This window comes from Globicephala melas, chromosome 3 (assembly GCF_963455315.2).
Source record: "Globicephala melas chromosome 3, mGloMel1.2, whole genome shotgun sequence".
Lineage (NCBI taxonomy): Eukaryota > Metazoa > Chordata > Mammalia > Artiodactyla > Delphinidae > Globicephala > Globicephala melas.
In genome coordinates, this window is record NC_083316.1 from 53,187,333 (window position 1) to 53,203,301 (window position 15,969).

At 39.1% G+C, this 15,969-nt stretch overlaps 1 protein-coding gene across 10 annotated transcripts in view; it reads left to right on the forward strand.

Moving 5' to 3' along the window:
• MAST4 (microtubule associated serine/threonine kinase family member 4) overlaps positions 1 to 15,969 on the forward strand; it is a 567,949-nt gene that overhangs the window by 505,836 nt on the left and 46,144 nt on the right. For all 10 annotated transcript variants that reach the window (XM_060295831.1, XM_060295835.1, XM_060295832.1 and 7 more), the window contains 6 exons: positions 234 to 391; positions 2,350 to 2,425; positions 4,258 to 4,467; positions 8,243 to 8,344; positions 10,739 to 10,871; positions 14,347 to 14,414. In XM_060295831.1, the coding sequence (XP_060151814.1) occupies positions 234 to 391; positions 2,350 to 2,425; positions 4,258 to 4,467; positions 8,243 to 8,344; positions 10,739 to 10,871; positions 14,347 to 14,414 (747 nt within the window). The remainder of the gene's footprint in view (positions 1 to 233; positions 392 to 2,349; positions 2,426 to 4,257; positions 4,468 to 8,242; positions 8,345 to 10,738; positions 10,872 to 14,346; positions 14,415 to 15,969) is intronic.

A 15,969-nucleotide genomic window follows, 5' to 3' on the forward strand; every position in this document is an offset into this window, starting at 1 on the left:
TAAGCTTTGTTTGGGGAAATTATCTTATAGACAAATGAGATGAAATATGGAAGCCATTTTGACCTCCCAGAGACAACATCAAGGTATACATTGAGGCACTGGCTATTGTAATTATTACATGGAAAGGATGTAGTATAAAACGGTGATATAACAAAATTTAATGCTGTGATCTCATATTCATTCAAAGAATTTCTTTAATTTTAGTCCTAAAACCTCACTTTGGTTTGTTTTAGTCATCCTGCTCCTCCCAGGAGAAGTTGCACCAGTTACCATATCAACCAACACCAGACGAATTACACTTCTTATCAAAACATTTTTGTACCACCGAAAGCATCGCCACAGAGAACAGATGCAGGAATACACCCATGCGCCCCCGTTCCCGAAGTCTGAGGTTTGTAGCCCTGATTGAAAAATTTCAAGGAGTTGGATAATCTCTTTTCAACCATTTCAAGGGAAGACTTTTGGTCCTGTAATTCATATATGTGCTAATTAATTTATGAACTACTATATATAGTTTTCCATCTACACGTGATATTGTGAATTACCCTTGAAAGGCATCTTAGTACTTTTCTTTTAAATCCTTACAATTTGCTAATTGCTGTGGTAGCAGTAACCGTGATGGGCTACAGGGACCACCTAGAGAAACTTCGAGCCATTGGAAATTTCAAGACCATCTAATTATGGTGCGACATCAATTAATATTTTACGAGGAAGAGGCTTGGCTGAAAAGGAAGGACAGCACGTTTGGGTTCTCATGTGGAATTCAGATTCCACTTAACGAAAAGCCACCCAGATCTTCCATTCTTTCTTCCCATCACAAGTCTTACTTTCTCCAGGATTAGGAGCAAATTGTTAGGAGTTTGTATCCCTTGTATTTTGTGGGTACCATATGTAGTCCATTTGACATTGAGTAGAGCCAGTTTTGTTTTGGCCTTGTCTCAAAAAATTACGTATATCACAGTTTGGCTCTTCAGGAAACAGACTCTATAACACAGACCAGGATGTTTATTAGGGATTGCTTGGGAAGTACGTCTGTGGGAGCTAGGGAGGAAGCAGGATTGGGCAGAGGGAGAAATCTAGCTGCAGTGCAGACCTGACAGCTGCAGCCCACCCCACAGGGAGCTCTAGGGATGACACGACCCATCAGAGCTGTCCCTCTGGGCCAGATGGCCCTTCCTTTATATCCCTGCCTCAGACCTGGGATGTGGTACCCTGGGAAGGACATGGCCTTGGGTGAGGGGGCTCTGTAGCTGAGGCCATCCTTGAAGGGACTGGCAGCTGAAGCCTTCTGCAATCCCAGCAGCTGGACAACAGGTCCTTCTCTGCAAGGGGAGCAGGGTAGTCCTTCTTCAGGTCCTCCACAGTATGAGATCTTCATGCTGTAGAACTGGTCCGCTTTGATATATTAAGGTTTATTGTAAAACATAGTTTGTCAGGTGTTCAGTTGAGCATCAGAGTTTTCTGAGAAGGGTTTTCCCTTTGTACCCTTCTTATTTAGTGTCATATAGTAAAAGCAGCTACATGGCATAATTGTGTTAGATTATTTTGAGATATGGAATAAAAGACCAATTTTACGAATCCATTTAGAACTGTGTTCATTCAATACATATTCATTCATCGTATTTTACCACATGGGTGCCATTTTTGGTTTTATGAAAGGAGTTCCTAGGATATCTACTACAAGCAGCTATGTCCTCTGTGGAATATATAAACTCACACTGAAATTGCCCGACTGTATACCACTAGGAAAGAACAGGCACCTACTGTTGAAATAGAGAAAACACAGAGTTGTATGCCTGTGTTTACTACTGTACACAATGCCTTCCTCAGCATCCCAAATAAATATTTGCCAGGCCAGAAAATGGATTTCAGTGGTGACACCTGTGCCATGGAAAACTCTTAAACCTCTTCAGTGGTACGTGGCAGAGCGCAGGTGTCTGATGAAAGTGTGAAATTATACAGTACAGCGTGCCCTAGATGTTGCTGTTTGTAGCTACCCTGTCTTCTTTTATATTGCAGTTCATTAATTGGTTTCTAGAACCACGCAAACGCATGCCACATACAAAATATAATCACAATTTAAGAGCGTTTTCTGAACCTTTATATTGTAGCTATAATTAATTTGCAGCATTCCACTTCTGGAGCTTTCTTTATGAACACTATTCAGGGTTTCTGTGCGTTTGTGAGTATGTATGCGTGCTAATGACTGATTTTGTAGTTTATTACCTAATATACTTTTCTTACAAAGACTGCATAGTACTTTTGATGCAACCAATTGTTTATAAGTGAAAAGCTTATTTTCATTTCATGCTGTGGCAAGTTTAAAAGGGTAATTTGCTTTGCTTGCAGCCCTGGACGCTCTCCTGCCTGCTGTGACCATGAAATAATTATGATGAACCATGTCTACAAGGAAAGATTCCCAAAGGTAATGAGTTGAATTGAAGATGCCTAGCATCTAAACAAATGGGCAACCTAGGTTTAGCATCTGTAAGGTGTTTGTCGTGGGAAGTCATGGTCCAGTCCATTGATGACTCTCTTTATAAAATAGCACCATAGCCTTCTTTAGAAAGATAAAACCACTAAACATTTTTAAAAGCTGCCGAGAACTAGCCACACATTCCGTGGGCTGAACTGGCTGTAACGTGAGTGCCACTGGTTGTCCTACCCACTGGGTGAGCCTGGTGAGGTACTCCAGAGAGCGTCAGCTTTGAAAGGCCTCTGGACCCTGGTGCTCCTTCTGCCCGTGTTCTGGGCCTGCTGCTGTATGGTCAAGCAGAAATTGTTTTCCTTCCTCAGAAGCCTGTAAGTTGGTACGTGTCACGAAAGTCTTTTACTTTTTTCACCCAATTTTTCTTTTCTGTGGCTTCCAATCTCTTTAGCAATCATGCGTCTAACCCTCTTAGAAGGAAAGGTCCAGTTGCAGTGTTCCCTGTTAGACCAGCAATTTGGACTGAGCCAGAGAGGCCTTGGCGAAGGGTTGTTGCCGGATGCCCTGGCTGCAGGGAGCTCCCGTCACCTCGTCTCCACAGCTTTTCCACCAGCGTGTTCCTACACATTCGGGAGAAGCAATTTCTCCATTCTATTCCTGTCCCTCCCCCATCACCTTTGTAACCCTAGGCAATAGAGCAAAAGGAAATCTTTGGCTTCATAAATCAGGAGTAGAGTACTTATTATTTGGAATGAACCCAACATTGATCTCATTGATTACAGCCATTTTAGCCATTTATCACATGTCACTTGTTCACCAGGGAAATAGATCCTGACTCTACTAGTTAATACTGGTTAGGATTTTAGAAGGGAACAGGAGGCAGAGGGAGTCTCCCAGCATATACAATTAATGCAGGCAAGGAACATTGATTAGGCAGTCGGGGATCCCAGAGAATGAAATAAAAGTTGGGAAGGAAATTTTAGATTTATGTTACCAAGGGAATCCCCTTGGCCATTTGCCCATGATGTAGCTTTTTGAGGTATGAGTAAGGATGGTATAGGATGCTTGTTCCTAGCACATTAAAACACAACCAAAGGAACAAACTCTTGGTCCACGCTGTGGAACTCCAGCAACGATCCTGATTTTTGAATAGGTAAAAACAGAGCTACAATATTTGATATTTTTGGCAATCTATCTGAAAGAGCCCAAGATCTGAAAGGAGCACAGCGATTCACAGATACTGAGTTATTTGGAGAAGCTTACATGTACCACTTTACATTTGATAGGGCAGAGGAAAAAAGTAATTATCACCCTGGGAGATTCAGTTTCTCCTATATACCTCAGATCTTTTTCCCACATGGTGAGGCTGCTGCTGCTGCTGCTGCTTCTTTCTTTTTTTTTCCAAATAGACTTTAGTTTTTAGGTTCATGGCAAAATTGAACAGAAAGTACAGAGAGTTCCCAAATGCTCCCTGACCCTACACATGCACAGCCCCCTCCCATCAACATCCCGCCCCCCCCAGCCGAAGAGTGGTCTGTTTGTTATAATCGATGAACCTATACTGACACGTCATAATCACCCAAAGTCCATCGTTTGCATTAGGGTTCTCTGTTGTGTGGTATATTCCGTGGGTTTTGACAAGTGTATAATGATATATATGTACCATTATAGTATCTTACAGAAGGGAGGCTTCTTTTAAATTTAATTTCTAGAATTCTATTTAATAACTTGTAGAGGTCTATGTAAATGCTAGATAAATGTGACTATTGAGTTGTTTACATATATGTTTCCTTGTATTACATCCGTGTGTGCCTGTCATCTCTAAACAGGCTACAGCTCAGATGGAAGAGCGCCTAAAGGAAATAATCACCAGCTACTCCCCGGACCACGTCCTCCCCCTCGCAGATGGAGTGCTTAGTTTCACTCACCATCAGATTATTGAACTGGCTCGTGATTGCTTGGATAAATCCCACCAGGGTCTCATCACCTCACGATACTTCCTTGAATTGCAGCACAAATTAGATAAGTTGCTACATGAGGTATAGACCCTACACCTTATAAAGTTTTCTGCTTTGTTTTGCTTTTCCCCTGAAATAAGAAAAATTTTTATGAGAGCATTTGCTCAGAAAGTTTTAGCCATGAGACAGAGTTCATATTCCAGGGAAGCGAAGAGGAAGAAGAAAAAAAAAATTGATTGCTACTTGCTGTGAATGGATTCTGGTCAACATTTAGAGTAATAGAAAGTTAATGTTAATAACCTTTACAGGAACCTTGGGTCCCAACAATCTATGGCTCTAGGATAAGTGGATTGTGAAGGATTTTGAAGCAGTGGTTTTTTTTTTCCCCTCCTTAACCATAAAGTTAGAAATTGCCTGAGCGTATGTACATTATTTGATGATGCAATCTAGTTCTAATATCTGGAAAAGCTAAATGGAAAATTGCTGGCTTCTTCCAGGCCATGTGTCCTATTAATCAACCTGCAGGTGGTGTTGGGTAGTAAATGGCAACTTATATTTTCATTAGTGTCAGTTTTTCTTCTAACAAAATATCCAATTTCTAAAATGACAGATAAACACAGGCCCCTTCCAGGCCTAACACTTGCAGTCCTAGCTCCTGATAACACCCAGGACAGGAAGGGAGTGTGTATAGTGGAATGCAAATTAATGCATAATATTGCTGTCCTGACTGAAATCGATCAGCCACAGCCTACAAGTAAAACCTGTTTAGCCGATATGTTTGGATATATTGTATTTCTGTATCCCATCGGCATACATTATGCCCATGTAAATAAAACCGTAGGTGGTTTTCTCTAAGCATGATTGTGTAAATCATTGCATGGAACTGAAAGAAAATATTGGCATCCTAATTTTCTAGAAATCCATCTGTCCTTGCTCATATTGAATTTAGTTGTGGCAAGATGAGATGATCCCTCTCTAACTAGCAGCCACCAGTTTTCCTCCCTTTTCCATTCTAAACCTCCCAACAGAGTTTTCTATGCTCCGTTCCCATTTCTCACATTTCAACCTCTTGCAGCTCACTAAGGGAATGTTTCTCAGACTGTTTTTGGATGAACACATTGTCTTCAGGTTTTGTTGTCAATTTCCAATTTGTCATGGACCAATTCTACTATAAATTATGAGGAAAATTAATTTACCTCTGTGAGATACTTCTTCCTTAATTCCATAGTTCAGTCCCAGGCTATTACCATAATTACTGGTTAAGTTCTGTGGTTCATTCCTTCATAGGCATTCCCTGAAAAGGGTAGAACCCAAAGCTGAAGCTATTTACATTGAAATCCCCCACTTAATTTTGTTTCTGTATGATAGACTTGGCAGGTTGTTTCATGGCAACTAAAAAAATCTTAGGGTTTCAAAAATCATCTGAATGCACCATGTAATAGATTAACATTGTTGACTTTTAGAGAAATTTCTCTCTTGGGCAGAGAAGCATGTATACGTGTGTAACATAAAGAGCGTTGTCAGGTTTGAATAAGGATGTTTTCTTATTTATTTTCACAGATAAACATTTTCCTTCAGTGCTTTTGTGAAAATTAAAACTGTCTTCAGAATCATACTCACAGTGTCCTTCCAGAGTTTGGAGCTAACAGGTCGCAGGGGAACTTGCTCCTTTGGATAGAATCACATTGTGAGGCCTGGCTTTGCCTTCCCGTCGATGCAATTATTGTCAGTTCCCAGCCATGACATTGTGTGCCCGCCTAGCCTGTCTCCCCGCCACTGTTCCCATGGTCAATCCTTTGCACACTCAGGCCAAGTCCCCCTGAGGTTGAGTAGCTTGATTTAACTGATGCCTTTTTAAAGCCCTGAGGTCTAGGTCAATTCCAGAGGAAAGCTTTTATGTCTCCATTCTTTTTTTCACTTAGGTGTATTTAGCCAAAGAAAATAAAATGCGCAGGAAGCTATAACCTGCTCTCAAATCTTAGTCTCCGTATTTTTGATACTGACCAACACTTAAAGTACAAACACAGGGAATCCAGAAATGCTGGAGCCTGCTGCCGGCAGCCACTAAACTATTTCTCTTCTCATGCTGAGCGTGTGGTTTTGTTTGGTGTTGTTTTAACAGAGTTCCCATCTCCCCTATTGATAGTAGACAAGATAGTATTTGTGTCAGTGTAATTCATTGTATGTTTTGGCCTCGGTTGCGGCTGATAATTCTCAGAAGTAAGAAGTTGGAATGAACTGATTATTTTTACCATTTTTGAAATGGAATTTGTATAATCTGAGCTATTTTTAATTTTTTAAGATATAAAGTTCTTGTTTCTCCTTGAAGAGACCACCCAAACATGTTTAGGCTTTTTAGATTTTCTTTATATTCCTTAATTTATAAAGCAGTAATTATTATAGTAAGAGGATGATCAATCCAGAAGTTAGGTGGGTTTTTTTGGCTTCATCTTTAAGGGTTTCTGTTTAGTTTTGATTAAGGATAAACTATAAAGAAGACATATAACCTTATTTCTTGGCATTCACTGAATCTTCCTAAACCCGTTTTTGTTACAAAACAAAAAATGAAAAGAAAACTTAAAGACAGTTTAAATATTATGTATGTCTCCTCGTATGTGTCCTGACATCCTTACTGGTTACTAGAACCTATAGTTATAGTTAACACCTGGCTGTCTTTAAACACATTCTATTCTACAGTTATTCACCAGTGGTCATTTTCTCTGTGTTTTTTCTTTTAAATGTTAGCTTTTTGGCTTTTCCTGTATATGGTTTCTCTACCTACATTTTGGAAAGTTGCCTTTGATTTAATGACTTAAATTTAGTAAACATACTACTCCTAAGTATAATCATTTTTCATAGATTTGGTCTGATACTTCTTGTCAGAATAAAGCACCTTCAAGAATGATTTTAAATGTTTATTACCATATCTATGAAATTATATTCTATTGCACCAACATCACCTTGATACTTTTTTTTAATCCTTGAAGGAAAGCAAATCATAAAAACTAAGAAAGCGTGAAAGTGAGCATGTGTAGGAGTTTATATTTAAACTTTTAAAACTTTGGTTTTATATCTGCCTTGATACAGATTTACCTCATTTCTTCAAAAAATATTGAAAATTAAAATGACTGTTAATAAACTAAGTTCTGTCCTCAAGATATCTTTTGTGCTTAGATTTCACATGTCAGGCAACATGTAAAATAAAATTTTAGAAGATTTTGAGTCAGTTAAGTTTTACTGAGTTGAGTATCTAGGTATTATTTATTCATTATGTGAAATCAAATTCATATGTATGTATCCAAGTATAAACAGTATTCACCTAACATTTGAAATAAGCAGTGTACAACTTCTTACATATTATGAAATAACTAACTTACAGGCTAATAGTGTTGTATATATAAAACATATTTCATTAATGTGTTAAATGCCCAGGTTAACAAAATCAGTCCTTCACTGTGTTAGCCATTTCATACATTTAAGAAGTTACATCTGGAAAATCAAGGTTCCTCGTCAGCTGCCCACTCTACTTGTACCATGTACTCAGTGTGTCATAAACTTTTAATGTGTACTTCACTCATGGTTCACATTGAGAGCCCTAATATTTGATTTTTAACACAGAGAATAAATCAAAGTTTTACAATTAAAATTTAGCTGATAGAGCCATTTTGTAGATGTAGACGTTTAATAGTGTCCATTTATGTAGAGATAATGTCTGCTTCTCCATCTTTTAAAAGTATTTTCTAAGTCGCTTAATTTTTGGATATTTGCAGCTATCTAATTAGCATGCTTTGTTGATTTTCTTTCCCATTTAGTGGAGCAGCTCTGTCTCATCATTCTTTTCATTGCTTCCTCATAGGCTCATGATCGTTCAGAAAGTGGAGAATTGGCATTTATTAAACAGCTAGTTCGAAAGATCCTAATTGTTATTGCCCGTCCTGCTCGGTTATTAGAGTGCCTGGTGAGTTGCCCCTCGAGGTGATTTTGTTATTTATTGTTAACTGTGGGAGAGCAGGGACCACCAGAAAGCTCCAATTGCATTTGGCTTCAAAGAGCTAAATAGAAAGAGTCGAGAGAAACAGCGACACGTGAATGTTGATGACAACAGCCGTGTGTGCTTTTTCTTGTCTGGTTTTCAGTAAAAGTTCTAGGACTTGTGTTAAGAGATAGTTGTATCACAGTCTGGTCAAACCTAAAAAGTGATCATGAAATAATGTGCTTGACTTTATCTCAGCATAATTTCTATGTTGTAGCTCACTTAGAACACTCTCTGTACCCCACTTTTTTGGAAGTGCCAAGATGAAGAGAGAGGGAAATGAGAGATACGATATACGGTGACCTGTGGTTATAATTGTTACTTTTAAAATGTGGCATGTTCGAAATAAGTGCTAGTCAGCAGTCCATTCGGAGAATACAGTATGGCCTTATCCAGACCTAAAGGAATGAGACTTTCCAAGATTAGTTTGTTTTATCAATTAACTTTCTTTAGTCAGTGACCATTTTCCTGTTTTAAAATCTTTGCTTTATTTTATGTAATTTTGATTGAGATTTCAGTCAACACTGAACAAAGACGAAGCTTCGAACATAAGAATAGTTTTATGGGGCTTAACGTAGTGTCAAAACTCACGTTTAAGTTTCGCCAATAGTTATTTATAACACTGAGTACAATACAGCTTTTCAGAATTTTACGTACACATATGTACAGACATGGTGATATTGCTTTGGTTTTGCTCTTATTTTAATTAAGATTCATAGTTTTCTATAACAGTGAAATGTTTATAGCCCCGTAAACATATACCTGTGCATAGTGAGATGTGGTGGATGGTGAGTCTGGAGGAGAAAGGTAGGTGTGTGGTGGAGGAAGGCTTTCCATCAATGGCCGGGACCCTTGGAATCACAGAATCAAAAGCATCATTCAGCAGTGAGTGTCTCTGGGAGGATAAAGGGAAAGAATACTTAGGATGCCTCTGGGGAGGAGAACTGTGTGACTGGCAGATACAGGCAGAAGACTGAGTTTTTCCTGCTCTTGCTGTTGTACCTTTTGAATTATGCATCACAGGCTTGTACTCCCCTGCAGTTGTTCAATTTGGGGGAAAATACCATTTAGCATCAAAACTTGCTTCTCTGGACGGCAGCAGACATGCTAAGAGAGATGTTGCCCTAAAAGGGGAAATGACTTTTTTTTTTTTTACAGTAATCACTCTTAATCAGAAGAGAAACAGGAAAAGTACATGTAGCCTATCAAAGATAGAAACAAGTGAGCTTAGAAGTAGATCTGAAGATGTTGCTGCTTTCCATGATGTTTAAAGCTCAAATGAAGCTGGAGTTTGAGAGTTTTAGGGAATGTTTCCCCCGACCAGTCATCTTAGGCCTGTAGTCCCAGGCTTGCCTTGTCTCTGGTTGTAGTTTTATGTAAAGGGTACTGAGCGTGGACAATGGTTTGGCTTTACTCTGTAGCATGCTTTTTCATATGGCCTTTAGAAATACTTGAGTAATTCTCAGGTGAAATACTGAGATTCTACAGTTGCCTATATGGGGCACTAATCAAAATGAGAAAAATTCTGGGAGTGGGAGGATCTAGGAAATCTAACTGAAAACAGTGACTGTGCTTTAAATCTATAATTGTTTACAACACATAAATCCGCGGCATCCATCTAGAGTGATGTGATCCTAAGATCTTTATTACATACTAGAAGCAACAGACAGCAAAATAAAGTAAAATACTTAGGAAAAACGTGTTCCCAAATTTTTACTGAAGACAGAGGTAACTGGAGTTACTAATTTCATAGTTTTCTTTCTTAATGTTCACATTATGTGAATATTAATAACTTAATTTCCGAGCTCGGTGATAAAATTTGGGGATTTTTCTTTCTCATATTTTTGGACACCTCTGTACCAAGGGAGTTTCCTACAAAACCTTTGAGAAAAATGCATCCTAACATTATTTCTCTTGTGGCTATTTGTATAGAGAGAGAAACTGAATCTTCTGGATGAGATTCACAGATTTTTAAAACTTTACTAAAAAGGCGCAATTACAAATTCCGACCTGTTCATTTTCAATAAGATACATATCTTAAGTGGAGCCTAGTACCTTCAAAGTCACATTACAAGGAAGTTGGAAATGGAAATTATCTTTGGGTTACCAAGTACTGAAATGTATTGTCTTAGAATATGATTAGGCTTTGAATATGAACTGAAAATTACATGCTTTTTAAATGAAGTAATCCATCTGCCTTCTATCTGTATAAATAACTTATATCATGTATATCCAGCAAGTTAACTGTGAATGTGGTTTATGTAATAAAACTGCAATTTTGGCTCGAAGAAGTATCCATCTCTGTTTGTCTTCTGCTAGGAATTTGATCCTGAAGAATTTTACTACCTATTGGAAGCAGCAGAAGGCCATGCAAAAGAAGGACAGGGTATCAAAACTGACATTCCCAGGTACATCATTAGCCAGCTGGGTCTCAATAAAGATCCTCTGGAAGGTGAGTACCCTGATGGGGCTAAACTTTTACTTGCTCAGGCACCGTGGCCTCATGGAAAAACTTAGTGGCAAGTCTTTATTTTTTCCTCATGGTTTGGCTCTGTCTATTGAAAAGGCCAAATTTGGGGACCAATTGTGATTTAAAGGAAGGAACTATATGTTGAATTTTGTGTTTAACTAGAGTAGGGAAGAGACCTTGGAACCCTAGAGTCTTATCAGCCTAACAATTCCAGAGCATCCAAGAAGGGTTTAGATTTCCATCTTCTCCGGGGGTATTTTTTCTCTTGCAGAGCTCCTTTGGATTCTTCTCAAGGGTGCACGTTTTGAAAATGTTGGTAAATGAATTAATTACATTTAATTTAAAAGTGACATTTAAATGTAATTTGGGAGTCAGGTAACTGATAACTGAAGATTAACTTTAAATCAGGTTCAGTGTTCGTAAATCTGTTTTTACTTACTTGTCTCAAAAAGGTATGAAAAATAGTAATATACTGGAGAGCCAGTTGGGGGGAAATGTTTTTTAGAACTTATACAAGGATTCCTGGTTGATTCAAATAAAAAAAAAATAGGTCTAATGCTATTAAATGCAGAGAAGAGGAAGCACCCTGTTCGTGATTTTTTGTCAAATCTGATATTGGGAAACCACTCCTTCCACCACCTTTTCCTGTTCATTATTGTTTGGGATTGTCATTTAAAACACTTAGGTTATATACTGCCTGAAAAGACTCAAAAGCAATCATAGACTCCTTTATTCAAAATTGTCTTCCTGGGTCATTAAGTTGAATTTGCAAAGTGTTATATGCTAAGTTGTTTGTGATGATGCTAACTGTTGGCAGAGAGTTTCCCATCTACAGTCAGGGAACCTGCTGCTCTCTGCCTGCTCTCCTATTTCCCCTGCTTTATTTGCTCTTATGGCCATCGAATCTTTGCTTCCAGTGAAATGATGCATGCGTTACCGGGAGATAATGCCAGATAAATTTATACTGTACTGAAAGCAGTACCACAACAGATTCATCACTTATCAGAGTCTGGTGGCTGCTTTTCTGAAAAGTTCCCTGGGGAGAGATTTTTCCCCCATAGCTTTTAAATTACCATCTTTACCTTTTTGAATCATGAGTCTTCAGAAATGGTTTAAATCACTGAAATAAAAAGGGCAGATGTTTAATGGTATTTAGATGGGTTTTAAAAATCTCTTCAGGCATTACAAAATGATGCCTTAGCTTCCTGCTTCAAAAGCTGACTCTTGGTTCCATTCCATTACTACCCACTGCTTACAAATAATATGTATTTCCCAGATAATAGTTATTTAGCAGAAACTCTATTTAAAACAGAACCATCTTTTAATTTGTTTTTTTATGAAAGTAATTGGAGTGGGGGAGACTGTCAAAGTATATTACGGTGACTCTTCACGCCGGCAGAGTTAGTTGTGTCAACCTTTGAATTGTAGACTGAGTGAGCTCTTCACAGTTTTCTTACCTGGTAGTAAATATCACTGTAGGCTGAACCTTTGGTAGGTGAATAATCTGAGGCCCATTTATATGCCTTTATTGTCTTTAAAACACTTTAATAGTGATTTTTGACAAGTTTCATGTTTAATTATACCAATCTATCACTGGGAGTTGTTTTTAACACTTAATTTTCTTGATTCAGATCTGAGGGTAATTTTTAATCTGTTTGCTCTAATCACTTAAAATGTGATTATTGCAAACGCTGATCTACACTTGTTTCCCTTCTTGTCGTCATGGACACCAGCAGACCTAAAGCCTGACATTTGAAGGTTAAGAGTGGGACTCTGGAATGGGACTACCCAGAGCGTCAGTGCAGACTGTGTGACCTTGATCACACTGTGATGACCTTCTTTGTGCCTCAGTGTTTTCCATAAAAACTGGATAATGGTACCTAGTCATAGGGTTGTTTTTAGGATTATATGAGTTCACCTCTGCACCTAAGATGTAATAATGCTTCATAAATAAATAATAGTAAAATTGCCCCTTTGAGCCCCTCCAACTGAATACATTATAGTCTACCTCCTAGTCTATAAATCTAAAGTGCTAGTCACATAGGACGTTGAGGTCATTTGAATGACACCAAGAAAGCACACAGTTTGTACTGAGCTCATTTTTAATTCCCGAACTTCCTCTGTAAGTAAACTGGGATAGTGTCAATCTCCAGTTATTTTAGTTTCTGGAGTTAATTTTTCTCTAAAGACAACACTCCTTTGTTGCTTTGCTTCATGTGTTTTATGTGTAATCTCTCCCAAAAAAGGATGATTATATTTATAAGAACATGAATACATAAAATTCTGAGAGCCTAAGAAATAATATTAATGCACACAAAAATATGTAACTGAAAACTATAACTTTTTATTATACACGTTCGATTTTCAAAAATTTGAAAATTCAAATTACCTGTGATCCTACTACCACTTAGCAATAACCCCCTTTTAAAGTTTTGGAGAAAATCTTTTCATGTTCTTTTTTTTAGTAAAACATGTTTTGGTTTTTCTTAAGTGTGCATTGTTTGATAAAAATCAAAATGAATGGTAAAATAAATTAGGTTTTCTCATTTACTTATATAGACTTAAGGACGCATTCCAATGTAGGTTGAGCAATGAAATGCTTTGTCTCTTAACTAGACCACTAGGGTAGAATTTAGGCTGGTGTCAAGCATGTGGCATCCAGCCTAGTACTGACTACTTTACATGATACAATTAATGGTAATAAATAACAATCAACATTCAGCGAGCACTTAATTTTCGTTAGTCAACATGCTAAGAGCTTTACATGCGTTATCACATGTGATACTCATAAAAAACTCCAAGAGATGAACAATATTGTTCCCATCTTACAGAGGAAGAACCCAAGGTTAAAAAGCCACTAGTAAGTGCTCTTAGTGGTGGCAACTCGAGGCTTTTCAACTCCAAACTCCTCTTAACAACTACCATTGCTTCCTTTCTGACAAGTTGTGGATTCTTATGTACTAGGAGGGCTAGCTCTCAGTGGACGTGAAGGAATGGAGCAAGGGATGCTCATGACAACTTGGGACTCATCTCTGAGCTGTAGTCAGTGCATCTCTGATGCCTGTCAGAGCCTGGGAAACTTGCCTCTCTTGAGTATCTGATTACAAGCATAATCATTGAGCCCCCAAACCCTTTCCAAACTGTGGTGATTGTGTCAGCCAGTGAATCCTGCTACCATGAGCAGAGACCCAGCTCTAAGTAGCTGTGTCTGTGTGTTCATAAGAAATGGAGTTCTAGGAAAAAGGGCATGAAATGAACAATTTCAAAATATCAATATCAGTCGTTGGTTCTTGCCATGTTGGCATTAAGATTTTCTCATGTGTACTTTGGAGTATAGAGTAAATTCTTTTTTTAATATGGGAGACATTGTGCTTCTTTTGTTTTAGCATAGTACTCTTGTCTAGTTACAGTGGTCCTATTTCTCTTAAACTTAGCTTTTTTTTTTTTTTTAATTTAGAAATGGCTCAGCTGGGAAACTATGATAGTGGGACAGCAGAAACACCAGAAACAGATGAATCGGTGAAAGTAAGTATCTTTCTCGATGAAATATGATGTTGGTTTTTCTGTTTATTAGCATGTGGAGATTTTGGCTGTGCTAATTACTTTATTTGTTCCACACGTATTTATTGTGCTTCTATATGCACGGCGCCAGGCATACAGTTTTAACCCCTCTCTTCAAAGAGAAACAAATTAATAAAGAGAAATCACGCACAAAAAATCAAAATGAGAAACTTGAATAAGATCTATAAAGAAAAAGGGCCATGTGCTCCTGGAACATAACATAAAGAGATTTACCAGTCCAGAAAGATCTCCTAAGGAAAGGATACTCGAGATGTGAGAACTTACTAGGATGAGAAGGGGCAGAGGGAACATTCCAGGCCAAAGGACCATCATGTGATACAAGGGAGAGAGTATATCTGAAGGCTTAAGAGTGAGGGAGACCGTGCAGCCTAGAGAGCTCGGGTAAAAAGTGGACACAGACGTGCTTGCTGTTCATCTTTGTCAAATTGTTTCTTTCAAAGAACGGTGGGGGGCTTCCCTGGTGGCGCGGTGGTTGAGAGTCCGCCTGCCGATGCAGGGGACGCGGGTTCGTGCTCCGGTCCGGGAAGATCCCACATGCCGCGGAGCGGCTGGGCCCGTGAGCCATGGCCGCTGAGCCTGCGCGTCCGGAGCCTGTGCTCCGCAACGGGAGAGGCCACAACAGGGAGAGGCCCGCGAACCCAAAAAAAAAAAAAAAAAAAGCTTAAATAAGGTAGTCTGTGTAAAATGGTTAGGACAGCTTCACATATGCTAAATAAATGATAGCTGTTTTTGTTAGTTTCATCATAACTGCCATAATTTTGAATGAGCTTAAGCTGAAGTTCCTTTGAGACATCCGAGGAGAGCCATCGAGCAGTCAGTTGTATATAAGGTGTGGGATCTTCCGGCCCTCAGAGGGAGAGTTTTTGGTGGAGGGTCTAGGTGACTTAGGAGTCATCCATAGGCATAGGTGAGGTCACTCAGGTGAGGAGGAGTTAATGAGACAAGAGGGCTGGTTCAGGGCCTTGTAGCTGGAGCTGTGGAGAGCAGTTGGAGTGGGGTGGCTGAACAAGTAAGGCGTCCCAGTCTTGGATTATGTTTTCTGAGGTGGGGTGTTGGCAGGTGATGAGTAGACCCAGGTCCTATGGCCAGAGGCCAAGGAGAAGCAGAGAAAGGAGCTGGTTGAATGGAGGAGGTCAGGTAGCCCAGAGGCCAGGTTGTTGGCTGAGTTATCTGTGTAGATACGGAAGTCACTCAGGATGGTGAGAGAATGCAGGCACTGAGGACAGTGGGAAGCTCGGTCTAAATCTTCCAGAGGTGGTGGGGCAGCCGAGTGGGCGGGTGCCAGCCCTGAGTGGGGGAGGATGGCACATACCTCAGAGTCATGGGGTTTCTTCCAGAATTATGGGAAGGGGATTCTGGTCTCTGCGGAGGGAGCAGAACGACTCTTAACCCCCTGTCAGTGCTAAGATACATGGGGCGTGAGAAAATTTTGTAAAACAAAACAAAACAAAACTTTGTTTATTCGTGTCCTTTGAACTAAACTTTTTAAAGAGCTATC